The sequence below is a fragment of the Crocodylus siamensis genome, chromosome 1 (assembly GCF_052110815.1).
Source record: "Crocodylus siamensis isolate JL-2025a chromosome 1, ASM5211081v1, whole genome shotgun sequence".
Lineage (NCBI taxonomy): Eukaryota > Metazoa > Chordata > Crocodylia > Crocodylidae > Crocodylus > Crocodylus siamensis.
This window is the reverse complement of record NC_143395.1, coordinates 7,384,638-7,407,016: the sequence shown is the minus strand read 5'-3', so window position 1 is coordinate 7,407,016 and position 22,379 is coordinate 7,384,638. Positions and strand designations below refer to the sequence as shown.

The window sequence follows — 22,379 nt, the reverse complement described above, 5'->3', positions numbered from 1 at the left end:
AAGTTTTCCTTGACGTAAAGGGGAGCTGCTGAGTGTTCAGTACTTCTAAAAAAAACCCCAAAAAACAAAAAACATGTTTTATGTAAATCCCCAACTGTAGATTTCAGTCTAATTATTGGCACCCATTTGTTTCAAGTATTTGCCTCTAACTATTAGGACCGTGGGGTGGGGGGACAATCTCAGCTGTTGTTAGTAGAGCATATGACTGAGACCAGGCAACATGGGTTCTTACTCCTGAATCAGCCACTGGCCTGCAGGCTGACCCTGAGCAACTCTTTCCATCTTTCATGCCTCAGCTTCCCCATCTATAAAATACAGATAATGATCAGGAGGAGCTTGATAAAGTACTTGGAAATCTACTGAAGAGAAGTCTGTATAAGACCTAGGTATTATTATTTTTTTATTGCTGATAATTCCCATAGAATCTTATTCGGATAATTCTGAAATGAACTTGTAAAGCAAGGAGCATCCAATTTTACTTTGAACAAAAAATCAAAAGAGAATATTTCAAATCATTACAAAACTAATATAATCCTTCCTTTAAAGATTAACATAAAGCATTCATCCCAGCTTGTGTTTTGTAGCATGCAGATGAGTTTAAATTGTCTTGTGGTTTTAATTTAGATTGAAAATAGCTAGGGATTTCCACATTCGGTTAACACTTGCAATGTGTATATATACAGTGGAATTATGTTTTGACTTCTTCCTCTCCTCATCATTTTTTCATCCTAGTCTCCTGAGAGCAAACTGAAAACTCATCTCTTTGGGGCTTGTTAAAGTCTATTTGTATTTGGGGTATTGTTGAGACTGGAAACGAACATTTTCCTTGCTTTACAGAGAACAGAAATGACTGATCACAGTCCAGTCTGCATGCTCTAGAAAGACAATTGTCTCATTTATTTCCTGATCAAACTGAAGCCCTTTGTGAGTGAGCAAATGGAACATATTATATTATACAACTGGAGTAAATTATATATTTTCCTTTTGGCAGTCCTAAGGAGTTGTACCATTAATTTATGCTTTAAACACTTAACTGGAAATGTTACAGTTTTGTATACAATGGTTTTGAGTCTGATCTCACTCACTTCAGCTTCATGTTGAGGAAGTCCATTGCTAGTTGTACCTTATTTATGCTGGTATAAGTAAAACCAGGATCGAGTCTATTTTTATTCCTTAAATATGAAGCTTTCTAAAGCACGTAAGTGCAGCATTCAGCCATATTACAAAATCACACCTGTTAACAAATAGAGATGATAAACCTGTAGCATATTATTAAAATTACCTGATTAAATAGAAGGGGACCACATGGATATAGATAATTTGGAGGAAACTTTCAAAAGCAGCTAAAGACTTGACTCTTTGTTGGACTTCTAGATTTCTTCAGTATTTTGGTACTTTTGGTATAGACATGATAGTAGGGCCTAATTAAGTGTCAACGTTTTGTGTGGGAAATACTTTCTAAACACAGCAGTATAAGCAACACACAGACCATGGAGAAAACGTATTAAAATGTACCAAAGAAATAACAAAAGTATATACTACTTTATTCAGGATTATTTCATTTTAAATTACCCTTTTTAGAAATCTGATTTTTTTTTTTTAATTGTTGTGTCTGTACTTACATGTAGTTGAATTGAACGCTTCATGAAGTCATACTTTAGTACCCCAAGGTCCAGGAGTCTGAAAATGTTCCTGTGAAGTGTGGTCCAGTGCTTGTTACCTGAAGAAAGTTAAATATTTCTAGAGGGGTATGGGGTTTTAAAAGCTCTTGCAGTACTAGGAGCAGACGTTTAATTGGAGGTATGTCTCTACTTCTGAGTGTTTGTTCTCGAGATGAGTGTATATAGTCACTCATTTACTATGTTTCAAGGACTTACTATTATTCTGTACAATATTGTGAATGTGCATTTTTCTGGATTGTGTTGTTTATGAATAGAGCAAAATTCATTAATTATAATTAAGTAATCAACTCAACTCAACTGCGTTATCACCTCAGCTCAACTCACAATATCAACTCAACTGTGTACTTCTGGACCCAATGATTTGCAAGGTCCCTTCCAGCCCCTAACTATCTATGAATAAATGACACTATTATCTTTGTTCTCTCTTTCCTGCAGTGAAATATACGGTGTTTTCTGGAATAGGAAATGGACCAAGTTTCTGAAAGAATATTCTCTATGTACCTCAAATTATTTTTGATACACAGTGGTGTAACTGAGTTTTTATCAGCATGGGAATAGCTTGACTTTTGATTTTGGCAAGCTGGTAAAAATACGTAAGCTTTGTTGTGGGGGCAAATACTGTTGTTTCCTTTAAAGTTGGGATGATATAAACTATCTTCATTTTCAGGTAAGTTCATTTATTTGTCTGTTGCAGGTTAAAAAGATGCCTGGGGACTCTGAGGGGTACTTTGGGGATCTGGCCGTGGGATCCTGAGCTTGTCACTCAGTAGTTGCTAAATCACATCGAGGTCATACTGGTTGCAAGTGAAAGACATGGCTGTCTTAAGCCTGCTTAGTTTTCCTGCATGCTTCTAGATAATTACAGCAAGCATTGCAATTAGTACTTCCATTCCCATGCTCAGCAGAAACAGGTCTGGAGAATGACATTCTCAGTCACTGGGGAGCAGGACTGAGGCATGTCGGTGGGATTGTGAGGTGGCGTATTACCACTGCCACTGCTAGTACTTGTTCCTACCTTGTATAATGCTTGGCTTGAAGGGCAGCTGCCCTTTAGTGGTGCTTAGGTGTTCTTTTAAAACAAATGTTAACTGATAAGAGGCAAACACCTCTAGGAGATGTGGCGGCAGAGATGTAATGGTGTTTCGCTATGGATGCAGAGGTGTGAGTTGAGGCCTTATTTCAGATTTGGGTCAAAGGGCTGTTCACTCAACTGTGAATGCATTTGGACTGGGAGTCAAAGATAGATGGATGGCACAAAATGCATGGTAGGAGGCATGATTGTGTGGATTGCAAATTAGATCCCATTGCACCTTTAGCTGCACAAGTAGAGGGGCCCTATTTTCCAAATTCCATCATGTAGAAACATATTGACATGACCTGGTTGCAACCCTGCGTCTTTGTTGATGGAGCATACACCTCTGTAAAATGACCTAAGGGGAAAAGCTAATAGCAGCGGTAGGCAGGGACTCAGCCTGGTAGTACATTTTTGAAAATCCCCATTGGACACATGTAGATGACAATTTTCAGTCTGGTTGTTTTTTGTTTCTTTTTTTTAACTCAGCCAGTTCTGAGTAGATTTTCATGAGATAGATGGGTTCTCTCTAGTCTCCAGGGATCATGGTAACTTGTTGCTAACTTCCAGTTTCCTCCTTCAAGCATTACAGGCACCAAAGCTCTTAAAATAAAAAATTAGAATAACTTGAACACTGGGAAAACTGCGTATTTTCCTCCAAACTAATGCCTGGAAATGGACCAATGGTTTTTCCCCAAACTTTTCAAAAAGGTTCAGCCTGAGGAAGAGTACAACAGCGACCAGTTAAAATACAGCAATTGATAAGCAATTGAAACCTGACTTAAAATGTGTGTGTGAAGTATTTGTAGCTACATAGTATTTTGTTTGTTTATGCATGCACTTGTAGCAAATTCACAGGTAAAACTGAACTGAGATTTTTCACTTAAAAATCAAAATTGCTTTGCTTTACATAAAATAATTGAGTTTTAATTCCCAAGGCCAGGGCAATGCTGCCCTGGTCGCCCCACCCTAGTTAATGCTAGGGTGGGGCGACCAGGGCAGCAGGCTGTGATGCTGATGTTGGGGGGGAATAGCAGCTGCTGCCACAGCTGCACAGTCATGCTGGTGGCAAGGCTTCTCCTGGAAGCAGTGTCCTGCTGCCCTGGGTTCCCAGCTGTCTCGTTATGCCTTTGAATAGTTCTTCCGTTGGATCGGAGATGGGCAAACATGGCTTTGCAGGTGACAAAGGAGATTCTAGGACTCTAACAGGTGGCATATTAGGGAAAATGCACATTCATTTTGATATTCTCCAGATGAATAACTGTAACCATTGATGCATACTAAATCCTGGGAAATTCCAGAGGAAGCAAGCTTTTAATTGTGAGTTAGCATTGTTAAACTGCATTGCCTGAACCTTCGGTGTGTGATACTTTATCTTCAGCTGTGTTCTGTGTTACACCCTTGCCTACTTGCAGATTCTAGTTTTGTAAGCTCTACATTTTTAATTGCTGCAGATGATGAGCCTCTCCTTTCATCATGAATGACACATGCAGAATTCTTCTAAAATGTCGCAGAAAAATCCTACAGCTAACACCTGCAATCTTAGGTCAGTCCTTGCATCATATCTGCTTAAAAATCTACATGTAACATAACTTACGAAAGCTACCCCAATCCTATATTGAATATGGAAACGCGAATGTGTAATAAAGACCTGTGGTTACCATAGAGGTGGCACATTGTTCTTTTTTTTTTCAAGATAAAAGTGGCTGTAGTGACTTGATGAGTAACATGTAAATAGATCCTGAATGACTTGACAGGTTATTTCCTTGCTTTTTTTCTTAGTTAGCATAATATGCAAATTTGCAGGCATAAATCAAAGCTGACAGATTCTTTTTGCGTGTAAATAGATTGAAATAATTCCATTTGTCTCAAATTAAGGAATTGAAATTCCAAAAGCAGGTATTTATATTTAAACATGCCCCCCCCCTTACTAAGTCACATATCCAACAACAGTACTATGAAGGAAAAATGCCCATGGCAGCAATAGTCTGGCATATCCTATTCCTCTTTCTTGGACTGTGGGACATCTGCCTGGAAAATAGAATTAGATATAGGTACGTGAATAAATAAAATTCCCTAATTTAAAACCTTTTTCTTTTCCCAGTTCCTCATTTAGGTCTTTCTCCTTTTGTCTCTCATTCATTCTTTTGCAGTGGTGCCACTTGTTTCCATCATGTTTATATTTTGGTTTTTTCTCCCTGATTTATTCCTCTACAGTAATTTTTATGTTAAAAGTTTACCTCCTTCTGTTTGCTGCTGCCTTTCATTTTTTTTTTCTTTACACTACCAGTTTTTTTATTTAATTTTATTTATCACAGTAGCATTGGAGAAGGTATATTGCGGGTTCCAATATTCCCAGTAGATTCGGGGCTGCATCCCAACTCTCTGCCTCCTTTTCCATGCAGCTCTAAGGGACTGTTGCTAAAATTCTTCCTCTGCCTTTCTCATTCCAGCAGCCACTATTCTCCTTCATGTAATACCTCGAGCATGCATCTTGTCACCTTCTCTCCGCCTCAGAGCAAGGCTAGTGGAAGCTGCTGTCTCCAAACTTCTAGCTGTTCATCTTTTCTTTAGTTGTGGAGCTGCTTGGCATCATCAGCAGAGTCAGGGTAGAGAAAGAAATAATGACCTTTTGGACACATACCCATCTCACTCATTGATCACTATGGTATTCAGGGCAATGCCAGAATTGTCCTCACTACAGTTCAGGAAACATCTGAAGTTTTTCAGCTTTTCATCCCTGGTATGGATCTGTAAGTAAAATTTTGGGGCTAAGAAGATAAGTCTTCACAAGTGTGTCTGTAGAGTCAGAAACTCGCCAAGCTAGGGCCCCCTCTACACATCACAGGTATTGCCCAATTAACTGCTTAATTGTGCAGTTACCTGGAGACCAGCTACACGTGTAAAGTAGCTATTGGACAATAAAAAGCTCTAACCAGCTATAAAGTTGACCTCAAGAACATGTACTCACTTTATAGCTTGTTGCTGTTGAGCTTTCAGTTGTATATGTAGCGGGGTTTCCCCTGCAGGTGGGAATCCTGCTGATGGGGCTTTCAGCCATAAGGGTGCAACATTCACAGTGAAAAACTCCCAAGCCCTAGGAATTACAGCAGCCATGATCCCCAGGGTCTGTGGTTTTCATTCAACCCCAAACCCTAGGGATTACAGCAGCCCTTATCTCCAGGGTCCAGAGGTTTCATGCACTCCCGAGCCATAGGGGTTGTGGCTGCTGTGATCCCTAGGGCTGTGGGGTGCCTGGGACTGGAGGGTTACCATAGGAGCAATTCCTCCTTGCCTTGAGGGTGCAGGAAAATGTTGGGGCTGGAGGATCACCGCGATTCTCTGGCCCGAGGTGTTTCTAGCACTCGGGGCAAGGGGCTCACTCCTGCCACAGTTGTCCAGTGTGGTGGTACCACTCCATAGCAATCCTCTGGCCCCTGGGGTGCTTGGGACACCCCCATGGCTGGGAGCCCCTCAGTTGGGTTTTGTGGGGCTCCCAGCTGCTGGAGCCTGCTTCCTGCCAGTGCCTCTTGTGTGAGCTACCCCTGTGGCTGGGAGTCCCTTCAACTGAGGGGGTATCCAGCCATGGGGGCTTGTTTCTTGCTGATTCAGAGAGATCCCGGGATTGGCACAATGGGATCTAATGCACAGTCCCACAATTGACCCTCCTGCCACGCATGTGTGTCACGGCAGCAGGGATGATTGTGTGAATCACGCGTTGGATTCCATTGCATCTTTACCTGCATTTGTAGAGGGGGCTTAAATAAAGTCACCAACCTAAATAATTTCAAGTACACACTTTAACTGAGTGTGTGTGTGTGTGGGGGGGGGCGGTTATCTGTTTTCCTGATATTTTTACTGCTTCTGTCCTCCTGTTGGAAATTTGGGACCCACATTGCTAAGTCCTTGGAAAAATTCTGGATTCTCCTGTGCTTAAAGTCTGCAGAAGAGCACTATAGGTTTGGCCTACTCACCTCTGGCATCTGTGAAGAAGTACTGCTTAATGCTTTTCCCTGTTTACCTGTGAGTGAGGTCAGTTCATGATTTGTGTTGCCTGTGATGTGGGTTTTTTCCTACATTGGACCGTCTTGTATTGTTTTGATGTCATTTCCTTACTGGCGTGCTTTGTGCAAAACAGAACTTTTTCTAAAGCAGATAATTTCCCTTTCCAGCCAACCCTACTTTCTGTATCCTCTGCCTTTCTCTTAAGTGTCTTCATCAAGAATAAAAGACCAAACTGATTTTTCTTCTCCAGAATTAAACCATGCACTACCGTCTTCATTCTCTTGCTGCCCACATTAGGATATTGCGGTCACAATACATGCTAGGATGGAGGGTCCCCAGGGTAAACTCCCGAGGTGGGGCAAAGCTATCAAGTCATGTCATGGGATTGGGAATGAAGATGGGCATATAGGAGATGTGGCTGAAGCACTCCTCCATAATTTACACAGCTATGAGAACGGTGGTCTACATATCCACTCCAAAATGAAGACCCTCTGACATCTGCTTTTCTAGTCTTTTCTTTTTTTTCTTGCTCCAAAACATAACAAGAAACATCCTGATGGTAAATTGTGGGGATTCCTTAACCTCGGAGTACCTATCAGTTTTGCCTTTGAGTAATTGCTTGTGTTTGTTTTCTGGTGTTGGAGTTGCTTGCCAATGACTTGACGACTTGACATATGTATGCCACGCACCTTCCACTACATTGTGGTTTGTGCTTTTTTTTTGGTTTTGTTTTGTTTTTTGTGCTGCCTCATTTCAAGTAGCTTCTGAATTTACCAGTTGGGTAGCCGTGTTACTAAAAGCATCTCTGTGGGTTTTTAGATATATTTTTTTTTTTTGCATTTTTTTTAACCTTGTTGGCTCTAGGTTGGAAAACTTCTCCATATTGGGTAGGTGACCACAGACCATTCTGACAACAGATAGGCAATAAATATAATGGGATAAATGCCATATTTACTTGAATAGGAGACTGGGCTTCTCCCCCAGTCAGCATGGGGGGAAAATACTCTCGTCTTATATTTTGCATATGTAGCAGAAGGGGGAGCAGGTGGCTGCTGTGGCTCTGACTGGTCCTGAGCCTGGGTTGGGGCCAGGGTCAGATCTGTGGCAACCTCTTGCCCCTCCCTCCGCTTCCCCTTTGCAGCTGCTGCTTCCCTCCCTGTCACTGCCAAGTGCAGCTCATCTCCTGCCTAGGCACAGAGCATGTTGAAGCTCCTTCCCCTGCCCAGCCAGTCAGTAGCGCTGCTGCTGCTGCTGCTGCATGGCCAGGCAAGGTCTGAGCTTCCGCACTGGGACAGAGCAGTCCCAGTAGCATCCGACAGTAAGGAAAGAAGGGGAGGGACAGTGTTTGTGGGGAGGAGCGCAGGTGGCAGGGCGGCAGAAAGGCTGCAGGGGGAAGAAGTAGGGGGAGGAGAAGACAAGGGGGCTGCCTGACCTCCACGCCCCCCCACTTTGGCCCTCCTGCTGCTGCCTTCCCTGTTGTAGCAGTGAGAGAGGAATGGGAGGGGGGAGGGGGAGTGAGGTTCAAGATGACCCTTCAGTACTTAGATGCTGCACTGGGAAGAATTATAACAAATGTATACATTTTCCATGTATAGAATCTAATTATGGGGGGTCATCTTATATTCAGGGTCATCTTATGTTCAAGTAAATACTGTACATGGGAAGTAAAAAGGTTTGGGGATTCCTGGGGGATGCTGGTAATACTGATAGCCAGTAGGCAGCAGCAGCAAATATGCATTTCTGCAGCGTATATGGAAAAGAACCTAGTTTTGCTTATTTAAGGTGTTTAGGAGAACAAGGTTAAGTCTATTCACGCATCTGTTTAACAGCTTAAATGGTGTTGTTGGCCCCTTGCTGTTAAACCAGATTCACCAGCGCTGCGGGGGTTAGTAAATCCCACGTGCATTGGGGCAGCTTCGTTGCAACTGGCACTCGGCAGGGATACTAGTCACAGCAACAGCCGAGTTGATCTGCTGACTGAGTGGACCCTGGGCCCCCCTGGTTTGTCCATCTTTCTGGCTAGCCTTGCTCACACTCAGCTTTTCAAATCTTGCAGAGGGGAAGTAGCAGCAGCTCTACTCTGCAGTCTCTACACTCCTGATGGTCTGGCCACTTAGGAAGGCTCTGAACGAGAGCTTTTGCATTAATCTTGTGCCAAATCTGGCCTGTAGCTTTTTGTACATTTACAGGCTTCCAGAAACCAAAGAGGCGTATCAGAAAACAGACTTTATCTATGTCCGTAGGTGCCCCAGGCTTTCTGTCCTGGACTTATTGCAGTAGATGTTTGTGTCATAGGTTCATGTAACGTCGTAATTAAAATGCATGCAGTAGGTGGGTTTGGACAGTTGCACTTTGTGATAAGCTGTAGAGCAATCATGACTCGTATAGAAATAGAATAGAAACAGAAGCTGAAAGTAAGTATTGCGACAACTGGAGCAGTCTTTTCTTTGCTCAAACCACAGCCATGTTTATCTTCCAATGAAACGTCAGCGTTTATAGTGATCGTTTGGTCCCACCCAACATTCAGTTTTTTAAACAGCTATGAAATGAAGTAATCAAAGATGACTTATTTCGTTGGGTGGATGGTAGAATGGTTGGTACACAACAAATGTGGCGCTTCTTTTATCACATCTGGGTATTCCTGTAACCTTTCTGGGCATTGCAAGTAGCTTATTCCTCCTTCTTAGGTCTTTATAGGGCCCCCCTCTGTGGTGTTTCTGAAGCTTTGGCTTGGTTCATAGGATACTGATTTATCTTTTAACAATAAGTGTTCTTTTAAGTACTTTTTATGCTCCGTTAAAAAAAGCCTCTATGCTGTGGAATTCAGAATTTGACATTACAAGTCAAATGATTTGTGTTCTGCTTTTAACCTTCTCCTTCTCTAAGTTTGGCAAACGTCTCTCCTTGGTTTTAGTCTAGTGCTTGTTCTGCTATGTGGTAGCACAACGGCATAAGTGAAGGAAGGCATGGAAGCATTAACTTCTCAGTGTTCATTAGTTTATTTTCATGTCCGCATTATAACATTATTTCAGGAAGAAGGAAGGGGTGGAGAATCTTTGGTTTGCCATCAAGAGAGTTTTATTGTATAAATCAGTGGAAAGTGCAATAGAGAAAATAGACAGATGCTATAAATGTCATTGGTGATTTTTCAGGTTTGATATTTTTTTTTTAGCATCTTGAACTCCAGTATATATTGCAGAAAAAGAGGAAGCGGCTGTGGGTATGGATGGTGGTTTTCACTTCTTTTTGCTGAAACCACCTTGCCAATATCTAGTTTTCTGTGTGTGGGAAAGGAATTGGCAGAAAGAACGTGGGAAAAACTGTGAAAAGAAGCTGAGATTCTCTCTCTTCCTCCCCTCCCAATCTTTGATGCCATTTGCATCTAGAAGTTTTTTCCTTTATAGCAGGTGGCACATCCAGTTTTATAACTCTAAGCCAGTGAGCCTATAAGGTACATAATTATCTTTCCTTCTGTTTAAGTTAATGGTTACGTAAAGAATTCCAGCGGTTGAATTAATTGCATTCTTCTGCAAATCTGAACGAGGAGAGAGGTTTGGGTCAAAATGCCCCGGTATGCATAGGGTCTTGATTCACTTGTTTCTCTGCTTACCTGCCGCATATGGACCTTTGTGTTACATCAGTAAGAAATCTGTGCATCAGTGGAGGGACAAAGAGGGGGTTTTCTTGTTCCTTGTTGTTTTGGTTTGTTTGTTTAATTTCAGAAAAGAAAATGAATTAACTTGGGTAAAGTATTGTATTGTAATATTTTATTACAAAATAAGGTTGCTTAATGTCTGAGTTCTAATCTCTAACAAAATGGTTTGGCTCTGTGTTATTTAATATATGCCATGTACCTCTATCTATCTGTGTTCCATTTTTCTATATGTTATTGACAGATCATCCAAATAGCTTCATTTAAAAAAACTGTATTTCAGAGCAGATTAAAATGGCACAATTTGTAAACAGAATTATAAATGGGCATTTTGTAGCTCTTTTTACTTAGGCAGTCATAAATGAGATGGAGTTCTCATATTAGAGACGCTATAGAAACGCATAATAAGAGTTCCCCAGAACCACATGAACAGGATGGGCTGATGATAAAGGGTAAATGTAAAGAATGTAACACATGGATGCGATGCAGTGCATGGAGCTGCGATGATGCACACACTTGAGATACTGTTTGAATGTTTTCTTTGTTGGTCCAGCCATGAATGTAAACTTGAAAACATTAGAATCTGAAGAGGAGAGCAAAAAGAGGTGTGAGGGCTGTTTCAGCAGAAGAGAAGAAAGCTGATGCTACTGTATGCTTCTTTCAATTTTTAGTTTCATAGCAATAATGCTGTTGTTCCTAGGTAAAGTTGGAAATAATTCCCATTGAAAAAGGAATGCATGTCAGGAAAAGCTGGTACATCCACCTTTTAAGGATGCTTGAATCTAGTTTATAGGTACAATTGCAAAGTATTACATGAGGTGGAGGCACGCCTGCTGTCACTAGGCTACACCATAGTTTATTCATTTAGGTCCCCTCTACACGTTACTAGTATTGCACAATTACCTGGTTAATTGTGCTGTTACCTTCAGGCCAGCTACACGTGCAAAGTAGCTATTATGCCTAAAAAGCTCCAATCAGCTGCTGCATGAACTTAGACCTAAAAAATGTGTACTAGCTTTATAGCTGGTTGCTATCAAGCTTTGATTTACATGCATAGCAGGATCTCTCCTGAAGCTAAGAGCCCCGCCAGCTGGGGGTCCTGCCATTCTCAGACCTGACTTGGTCTGGGTAGTATGGGGACCTGAGTCCCACAGCTGTGGATGCTGAGTGCCAGGACCCAGTGGGTTGCAGCAGCTTGGGGGCATGGGTGCCTTGGGGGTGCATGAAACCCTCAGGGCTGGGAGATTGTGGCTCCCTCAATTTCCCAGGCTGAGGGGTTTCACAGACCCCCGCAAAGCTAGGAGATTGCAGCTGTTGCAATCCCCTAGCCCCAAGGGTGCATGGGGCACCCATGCTGCTGGGAGCCCCCTCAACTAAGGGGGTTCCCAGCTGTGGGAGCTTATGTTTTTCTGGTGCAGGGGGAGCTTGGCATTGGGCTTCCCCTGCACTGGCAGTAGGGTGCAATAGGATCTAATGCACAATCCTGCAATCATACTTCCTGCCATGTACATGTGGCATGGCAGGAAGCACTATTGTGTGGATTATGCACTAGATCCCATCATGCTTTTACCTGCACATGTAGAGGAGGCCATAGGGACATATTCTTCCACTTTAACTCAGAATGAACAGTATCGTACTCTATGCATGTTTCTATTAAAAATCAGTGAGAGTAACTAAGGCAACATTTGATCCTCAAGTGATGGCCCAAACATTAATTAGAGTTGTCTTTCATTTCTAAAAGGTTATGTCATTTAAATTGCTTTTTCCTTTTGACCTGCATCCGGTTGTATGAGTTTTGGACTAAGCAATAGCCACCTTACTGGGAGAACACAGGGTTGCAAAGATAAAACTGTTTAAAACTAACCTCACGGAAGGCAGTTAAGGAGGGCATCAAAAGTAGAGCCTTCCAACAAGGCTTGCAGAATGGTCAATGATTTTCAGATAATCGTACACTGAAATCGTTATTTTTTATAATTCTCTTGGTTATTTTGAGATGAATGAAGTGCACTTGTTAGATTTTAGATCTAATATCTTTATATTCTGGACCAAAGGATACCAGTAAAGTTTTGTAGTAGTGAAGTGACTGTTTCCAAGTAGTGGTAGACCATGGTTTTGCACATCATTACAGGGTAGAAAATTCCACATCTGTTTTGTGAGGGGAAGAATAGAAGCCAAGAAAAGTGAGGAGGGACGTATAGACTTCCAGGAACACTTCAGCCCTTAAACATAAACTTAAAGGGGCTGTGCTCAAAAAGGCAAGAGCTGAATAGTGGTCCGTATTTTATAGCTCCACAATTCACTGTATTATGTGGTTGAAGTGTTAACAAGTTGCTTCCAAGTTGTCTGCCATGCAGCCATGCAATACATTTTCTATTTTGTTCAGGAAGTCTTGGGATGGTGTTAGTATAATCAAGAGATGGTAAGTTACTTAGACTCATGGAAATGCCATTTTGGTCATCCAAGGTTGGGTTTACAACCTTCTGATGCTAGGTGGACAGGAATATGTTAGTCACCTAAGATGAGGAGGATCCTGTCCCCCTTATGTGATGGGGAAATGTGCATAGATTGTTAATTAATTTATCATTTATTTTTGTCTGTTCATTCTGTGTTCTCTGACATCATCCAGGTTTTCGTTGCAGTAAAGCTTTTTAGATGAGCAAGGCTGATGGCCTAGCCCATGATTTCCAGCTGATGTGATGAATGTAAGTTTAGGCTGTTGCACTCCAGATGATATTTTCTTGACTTGGCACTATCGCTGATACCTCATTCAGAGGTGCATCTGGCCTCGTCTTACCCTATTCTGTATAGATTCCTATACCACACTCATCACTTTGATATCTGTGCTCCTTCCAGTAGTGTATTAGGCAGCTGAACTAACATCTGTCATGTATTGTTTATTCTGTCATCTTTTTGCCAAGGAGAGAAGTGTGTGTAGTGAAGTGGTCTTTTATTTTGTTAGGGTTTTTTGTTTTATTGGGTTTGAGGGGACTTGCGTTTGTATGCATTTATAAAGATATGTGGTGACATATGTATTAGAGAAGATGAGGTCAAGAAATTAAATGGGGATTTGTTATTCAATAAGCACTAGGAGTAGGGGATACAGAATGAAGCTATTAGGAAGCAAAATTAAAACAAGCCTAAGGAAATTTTTTCGAACAGTATGTAAATTAGCTTGTGGAACTCATTGCCACAATTTGTTGTAGAGGCTGATCATTTTGTTCGTTATAAAGATGCATATTACCCTTCTTGTGGAGAGTTTCATTAAGCCAGAGGAGTTTGAGTGGTCTTTGAACAAGGGCTTCAGGTTGTCTTTTGGGTATCCTGGGCTTGGAGCACAGACCTAGAACTTGATTCAGAATTTATAGGAAGCCAGGAGAGAGAACAGGGCAGCTTGACGTGCTTATGATTAGCCTTTGTTGTTAAGGAGATGGGATGCAGCATGTGACAGTAGATGAGCTTTCTGAAGCAATCAAGGTTTTGTGCCTAGACATAGTGCTGAAGTCCAGTAGTGGTATGGAGCCAGTCCACAGGCTGGATTGAGACCTGTGTGCCAGAGTTGGGCACCATGCACCCAGATAGGGCCCTGTGTAGCCTTGCCTGGTCTGTGTACCTTGGGATCAGGGCATGTTTGGCCCTGCTTGCCAGGATCGGGCTTTAGAGGCTCAGTGTTCCCCACATATGCTGGGATTGGGACTGCACGGTCCCTTGTAGGTCCCATGATTTAGGATTGGGCCTTGGGTCCCAGCATTGCTCCCACACAACCCTGCTGGGATCGTGTGCTCAATCTAGTGTTCAGGTCCTGGGGCTCCCTGTGAGTCTGGAAATTTGGCAGCAGGGGAGCAGTGCTGCTGCTACATCTTTGGATACATAGGGAGCCCTCCGAGCCAAATGACATGGTCCTGGGGGGGGGATGAGCACCGCTGTTCTAGCCAGCTTCCCTCTTCCACGGGGTCTGGTTCTTTTTGCCTGCAGACCTGTATGACTACAACCTGTATCTAATGACTTATGATCAATTTTGTGTGTGTTCACCTATAAACAAAGATGGCTGCACAGTAGCTGTGAACTGTTCAAAAGGATTTTCCTCTACTTATCAGCATGGCTTTTATTTTCTCAGATTCAGCTCCAGCCAGCCAGCCAGGAGCCGGTCTTCATAGTTTCATAGTTTCTAGGGTCGGAAGGGACCTGAGCAGATCATCTAGTCCGACCCCCTGCCATGGCAGGAAAGAGTACTGGGGTCAAACGACCCCAGCAAGGTGTTCATCTAACCTCCTCTTAAAAACCCCCAGGGTAGGAGCCTGCACCACATCCCTTGGAAGTTGGTTCCAGGCCCTAGCCTGTTCACACACTGGGCCATCTTTGGTATTATTGCACTGAAAAACAGATAGAGTTGTTGTCCCTGCATTGTTCATACTTTCATAGGGAATTTATCATTGTGTGCATCTGCAAGTGAAGGGTCTAATTGTGGGGTTTCCCATTTACTGTTTATTGGCTTCATCCCTTCAAGAAGGACTTGGATCACTTTAGTGAATTATCTTGAACCCATTTCATGCCAGGAAAGATGGTCTGAATCAGGGGTGGGCAAAATACAGCCCACGGGCTGGATCTGGCCTGCCAGCTGATTGAATCTGGTCTGTGGGCTTTGGGCAACAGGTAGGAAGGGGAAGTACTGGGGGGGAAGCTGCAGTTGGTGTGCAGAAGTGCAGAGCTGGCGGGAGCATGGGACCAGAGCCAGTGGGACCACGGGGATGGGGCCAACAGGAGTGCAGGTCTGGCAGAAGTGCAGGTCCAGGACTGGCAGGAGGGCGGGAGTGCAGGGATGACAGGGGCATGGGGCTGGGGCTGCTGAAAACGTGAGATTAGAGCCAGTGGGAGTGCAGAGCTGGCGGGAGGCCTGTGGAAGCATGAGGCCAGAGTCAGCTGGAGTGCGGGAATGTGGGGCCAGCAGGAGCATTGTGCCATTGCTGGTTGAGGCCAGTGCAGGCAGGGTAGGGGCTGCTGCAGGTGGGGCTCAGTCCCGTGGGGAGCGCCAGGGAGCTGTGTGGGGTGGAGGGAGGATGCAGACTGCATCTGCGCTGCCTAGGCAAGCTCTGCTGCATGCATCCCCTGCCCCTCCCTCCCACCACCCACCCCCTGCCTGCTCCCAGGATCTAGCATTCAGGCCGCCTCCCAACACGCACACACCCAACCCACATCCTGCCATACCCACACCCCCCCCCACACCCTCCCTCTCACCGCACCTCTAGGGTGACCACCTTTTCAAAATGGAAAGCTGGAACACATGCCTGCCTCTCTTGCCTTCCAGCCCTCCTGCCTGTGCTGGCAGCATGACTGGAGCACAGATGGAAGTGGGCTACTTGCTATGGGTTTGGGACTCCCCACCCTGCTGCCTTTCCCTCAGGAGTCCTGCACCAGCCACGTGCCCCCTGCCCACCCAGCAGCAACAGGAGGTATACCTCCATGTTGCCGCCACCCCTGCTGGTGCCAGGCAGCCAGGGGATGGATGCCTCACTATGGCGGCCTGGCCAGTGCAGGGCTCCCTGGGGAGGGCAGTATGGTGGGGACCCCTGAGCCCACAGCGGGCAATGTGCACCTGCCCCCACCCTATGCACAAATCAGGGGGGCATATGCCTCTCCATGCCCCTCTCTGAGTGCATGCAGCAGTGGAGAGCTGCTCCCCCCACTCCTCCCCAGAAAAGCCACCCGTGGCTTCATGCTGCTCCCTGTTCCAGCCCCGAACTTCATGCTGGGCACTGTGGCTGGGCAGCACCCTGAGTCCCTGCTCCACTCTCCCTCACCATGGGGGCCTTAGTTTGCTCCCCTTGCCTCCTCTACGCCCCCATAAACTTAACTGCAGGGAGCTGCTGCCCACACTGTCTGGCTGTATTTCTGACTGTGTGCATGGTTGCAGGGATGCACGTGCACGTGGCACCCCCTACGTCCCACTCCCAGGGGCCCCAAGCTTGCAAGGGGAAACCCACTGCTCCCAAATCTGGATTCCTGCAGGATACTATGAATTTGGCAAGTGAATGCTGTCTTGGTATGTAGCCTGAGACTGGGATCTGATGTTTTCCTTCTGAGACTCTCCCACCCAATTAGGGACTAGTGGTCACCCCCCACAAGCACACCCCCCATCCCACCCCTCCTCCCCCAACTGCATGTTCCCCAACATATACCCCTCTACCCCTCCACACGGACTATACAAGAATAAGACTTTATTTTGAGCTATTGTATAGTGTTGGGTGCGTGGGCCGCCTTATGTCATGGACCATGTGACAGGGTGGGACTTCCAGATCTAAGATAGTAACCCTCCCCTCCCAAAAAGAGTACTTAAGGGGCAAGGGGAAGGATTGTAAGTGGGAAAGGTTAGGGTTTAGGGGCAGGGCTTCCAGTCCCAAGATAGTGACCAGCGGGCAGGGCTTAGCAGTTTGACAAAGGGTGTACCCCTGTGGTCCTCAGCAGCTCACCAAAACGCATTAAGCATCCCACGAACCAAAATAATTGCCCACCCTTGGTCTAAATGTTACAGAGAAGATCAGAAGGACGGTATGGGATGTCTATTCTTTATCTGTTGGTAGGAGTAGATAATTTATAAATGCTAACTTAGCCTAAATCAAAGAAATTAGGCTGAATCCAGATTGTGCCAGATATAGGATATTAGCGTCAATCAGATGAACTCTTAGTACTACTGGGACTTGGGCTTCTCTGTGAACTTGTTCTGGGGTGGGAGGCTAGCTTATTAGAACTAGTGGGAATTTTTACATGTGCTTCTGGCATGGTGCCGGGCACTTCTAATTAGCAAGCTGTGCTAATTAAGAGTGTCTGGTGCTGCATCAGCTGCAGGTGTATCAGTGGCGCAGTGCATGTCAGGGCTGAGAAAATGGTGGCAGTGTGCTTTGAACCATAAAGCACCATCGCCATTTTCGTAGTGCTGGTGCGTGCTGTGACGCGTGAGGTTGCCAGCATGTGTCAGTTTACGTGCTCGAGCAGACTCAATTAATCAAGTCTGCTCTGATGCGCTGGATTTCCAGCATATCAGAGCAGGCTCCCTGCAAGTGTGTAAGAGCCAAGTGTTTCCAGGCTGGATTTTTTTGATGTCAGCTGGGCTACTGCATGTTTGAAAGAGGATGGGAAGAATCCTCCTCTCAAGGAGGTGACAGCTTGTTGCAGGAAGAGCAGCACTAGTTGCTGCTGCTGCTTTCACAAGCCAGGAAGGACAAGAGGGAGGTTACAAAGGGATCGCTGTTAAATGTTTTCATGCGCTTACAAGCAGTGGGTGAGAAGAGGGCAGTAGCAGAGCTGAATTATTCCAAGTGATTTTATCTCACCTAGAGGCTATTCCTTGAAGGAGTCTCAGCTCATTATGACTGTGAGCAGTGTATTGTCCTGAAGAAGGTTTTTTGCACTACTGTATGCTGACAGCCTCCAAATGCAAGGCTCCGATGCATCCATCGTGTCTTACTTACTCCAGTCTTTCGTCTCCCGCTTGCCTGTCTTTATTTACTATTCCAGTTTATCACAGCTGCTTCTGTAACACCTCCTATTGTTGTAATTGCTTTACACTCTGAGATGCGTTTTTAATTATAAGATTGAATGACACAGGTCATAAAAAGATAATATACTTGAAGGCATTTGTGATATGTGATGTATAGTATGCTTTAAAATTCCTTCCCTTTAATCCAGAGCAGTTCTTTCTGAAAGCATGTATTAAATGACATTTAACTTGGGGACAAAAAAAAAAGACAGTACTATTAATGTTTAGCATAAATACTCTGAGTAAGACTTTAAAGGCTGTTTTTCAATTTGTAAACAGAAGGGGAAGTGATCACTGTACTGTTAAATATCATAGTGTGTAGCGTGTTTTGAGTATAGTTTTTCAGAGAAGTTAAAAGGTAAAAAAAAATCCATCTAGTTCATTTCTTTTACTGCAGGATTGTTTCCTATAGTACATTGAAGATGATTTTAATTTGTATTTGTTTTAGTTTTAAATGTCCCTACTAGTTAGGGTTCATCTCTTCTCTTAAGGGCCACTTCGGCTCAGTTTCATTAATTTTTTTCTTATTCCCCATTTAGTGCAGTTATTCTTTCTTATACCCGTTGCATCACATGAACTTTTCAGGTCAGCGGAGGTTTTGTATACGTGTGTGTTTTGCTCAGTTTCACAATGGCTTTTCTTTTACCTTCATTTTGGTAATTTTATCATGAACATTGTTTTTCCAGGTTTTCCTTAGGGGATGCTCGCAGGCCACTTCATGAAACAGCAGTGTTAGTGGAAGACATTGTCCACACTCAGCTGATTAATTTGGTAAGAAGATTTTTAGCCTTTTGATTAAAACCATGTCCTCAGTTAGACAAACCAGTCTTTGATGTAAAGAGGCTAGATAATGCTTTAGCTCTGTCATACTCTACGTTGCACATGGTGCAGGGACTGCAGAACGTGTGAATAGTTCTCTGAATCCAGATTGTGCCAGATATAGGATATATCCATGTCTCTGCCCGCGACAGTCTGGAGAAATCGCTGTAACATCCAGATATGCAGCTCTCTGCTCTGCTGCTTGTTCCACACTATTATATAACCATACATCACTGTAGCCCTAGGCCCACTTAGTTTCAGCTGCCTGCATCTTGCACCGTTTTTTGGAGGAAAAAAAAAAAAAGGTGAAGGATGGCCATTTTCAAAATTGCATTTCTTAAAAAGCAAAAATAATTGATGACGTATAAGACTTTGTGATGTTTTAAAATGTTTTATGAAAATATATCCAAATATTTTTTACTTCTAGAAAACTAAATGAAAAAAATGCGTAATTGTAATATTTTTTAAAAACCTATCAGAAATATTACTACAAAGTTGTGAAAAACCAAAATGAAACTGTTTTAAAACTTATTATGAATCACAACTGGGAATTTTTGTTGTTATTTTTTTTAACATTTTGCCCATCTCTCCTGAGGACTATCTGTTGTGGAAGTAGTCGCAGACCAGATATTCTGTTGTGGCAATCATTGGTATTGAAAAGACACCAAGGCATGCCAATAATACTTTTAACATGTTTCTTAATTTAACATGTGTAGATGTTTTGTAAAAATTAATTATTTTATGCATCTCCTTGGATTGTGGAAGTATAAGAGAACAGTTTTTATTGGTGTGAGCATTGAGGTGAGTTTATGGACCTTATTGTAAATAAATAATTTGTGCTTTTATACTTCTTTTAAGAGATACAGTAGCTGTAATATTGTAGTAACAGAGAATTGATCTGAACCACGCTATAAAGGTGAAGCTAAAGTTCCAGTTCAGTCTTATACCTGTTGAGAAAATACAGTTGTCCTCTAGACATAACTGCATTTATACATTTATTAGACTACTACTTTTTTTTTTTTTTTTTTTACAATGACGTTAAGCATAAAAAAAAAATGACCGTTGCTTTATTTATCCTGTAGTGTTAGTAGCAGGAGGATTATTTATTTTCGTGCTCCATTGATGCTGAGCTGAACTTTATGGTAAAATTTGCATTTGACACAGATTTAACCTGTGGCCTTGTGGTCTTTTTGTTTATATAAATAAATAATGAATACCTTAAGCTGGATACTTAGTCAATGGCCATGACCTCTAAGTTAACCCTAAATGGTGTGTAGGAGCATGTATGATTTCCTGCCAGGAGGAAGAATGGGAATAGACCAGCAGATAAACTGCTTTTCTAACCTCTCACCTTTTAGCCCAAGACAGCACTTTATTTCAGAGGAAGTGAAAGTATCTTTAATGGCTTATTGTTTCGACCTTTGACACCTACAGGACGGAACTCTTCAATCATGAACTTTTTACATGTCAGGTTTCTGATGAGACACAGGATTTTTCACTTTTTTGTCTTAGGATGTTTCAAATTCTTCCTGAGCTGGCATCAAGTATTTATTTGGTTTTTGTCATCTTAAATGCTTATGTCCATTTGTTGTATTAGGCAGTAAACTTATTGCGTATTAATGCTGGTACATGTGAGTTCAGTGCATAGCACTCATGCTTTACGTGCAACATAAACCTTGTTATCTCTTTTCCTTTTTCCACAATCCAATTTGTGATGTGTATATGATACAAAGTCACCATGTTGTTATCCATCTTTCATAATGGATGTTTCTAGGAAGAGATCATAATTCTTTATCAAATCCAGATTTGAGCTTCTGAATTCCGGAGTAAGAAGCCAGCTTGATTATCTTTGATTGCCTGACTTTTGATATCTTTGAAGTTTATAGTTCTGACTTCCTATTTTCAAAGTTTATCTGAACTCTATTAAAGCGGGGGCTAGTTTAGACAAATTTATGTGGTTACTACTTCAAACTGTTACACACTTCATGAAGTCTAGCTGCTGTGGGAGGTGACAGCACCAAGAAGTCAAATTTTTGGAAAGCTTTTAAATTAATTCTTCATGGTTGCTACCAGAATCTGGTTCTGGTGATCTAAATGAAGGCCACAGTTTTAATTCAAGCAGGTGCAGTGTCAGAGTGGACACTTCCACTAGCTCACTCTAACAGTCCATATACACCATCACTTCATTAATATCACAGATTTTGCCAACTTCATTTTAAAAAAAATGACTTTTAGACATGTTAATTTTAAATGCATTCTTGGCTTTTTGCTAAACCAAAACCAATAAATAAGTATAGGATGAAAGTAGACGTACAAAACTTTGCATAGGCATATTTTCTGTGTACCAACAGAAATAAAGCTAAAGTACATTTTACGACTTAAAACAATATTTTCTTCTCAAACAGCACAATAACAAGGTTTTTAGTCCTAAGCCAAATTCACTGGGAGCCTGTAATACATTTCTGGGGGAAGTACCTTCTTGATTTAACAATGTCTGTATAACTCTGTAAGTAACTAAATAATTCTTAGATTTTATGTCTTTGTACTATTGCAGTCACTAGAAGCTACAGTCACACCTCTGTTGTGCTGGGTGACGTGCACACATTTAACAGAAATCTTTATTCCAGAGAATTTTAAAATCTTAATAGAGAAGATTGTTTAAATTCCACCTCTGTTTGAGTGACCACATATTTTCAGTGGTACCTTGCTGTACAAAGTGTTTTTAAGATTTTAACAAGCAACAGTAGATTTGTTTAATTAATGTACAAAACTCCATGCAAACAGCAACAAACGATATCTCACAAAACTACTGTGGTTTTTAAGTGTTGTTATTTCTGCTTGCTGCATGGGGAACTTGAACTTGGGAGGCTGTAATCTTCCCAAAGCCATGGAAAGTGTTTTCTTAAGAGACAGGAGCAAAACTTGGGGCTCCCTGACCCACACTTTGACACTACAAATGCTCTATCATATATTCTCTGTCTGTAGGTGTCATTAGCTTTTCCTTATTGTGGTGCTGGATACATTCTCTGTTAATGAATATGTAAAAAGGTTTTATTGTATTATATTAAAAAAAACCCTATTAGTGTGTGTATGCGTATCCTCCGTAATATGAGCCATATTTCAAGTGGTGCAGGTCCCACTACCTTAGCCATCCTCAGCTGATGGGCGAGGATTGGCAGACCCTTGATTTTTTTAAAATGCCTTGTTTCTCTGTGGTGTTAAGCTGTCTATATGTCAGACTGTGGTGGTGTTCTAGATCATATGTTACTCTATGTGGTTGAGCCTCTGAAGCCAGGTAAAATAATTTGCAATATCACATCTTTATATATTTGCCTCGATGCTGTTGCACAACTGATATTTTTAACAGAAACAGTAAGGTGGATTCTGTATTCATGATTTGTGGATGTAACAGAAGCTGGTTGGCAGTTGTAATGAGATAGCTAGTTACTGATCAGAGTTATGCTTGTAGGATTAAGGAAGTCAAATCTTCAGCCCTTCAAATGGAAAGTTCCCTTGTTCAGAAGGGCTAAGGAAAGTGGTGAATTTTAAAGCAACGAAGCTGAATAATCCCTTAGAGTCCACTAACAAACATTGTTCCCTGGGTCCCTTCTGGGTGCA

The 22,379-nt window shown here is 42.6% G+C and overlaps 1 protein-coding gene across 7 annotated transcripts in view; it reads left to right on the top strand.

Annotated features, from left to right (window-relative positions):
* Positions 1-22,379, top strand: part of SUPT3H (SPT3 homolog, SAGA and STAGA complex component) — a 433,101-nt gene that overhangs the window by 225,490 nt on the left and 185,232 nt on the right. For 6 of the 7 annotated variants that reach the window (XR_016439703.1, XR_016439699.1, XM_090030968.1 and 3 more), the window contains exon 3: positions 18,629-18,713. Coding sequence is in view for 4 of the 7 variants with exons in the window: in XM_090030968.1 (XP_089887094.1) it covers positions 18,629-18,713 (85 nt within the window). In the remaining 3 variants the exon portion in view is untranslated. Of the gene's footprint in view, positions 1-4,208; positions 4,301-18,628; positions 18,714-22,379 lie in introns of all 7 variants that reach the window. The other variant, XM_090030981.1, reaches the window with a different exon arrangement.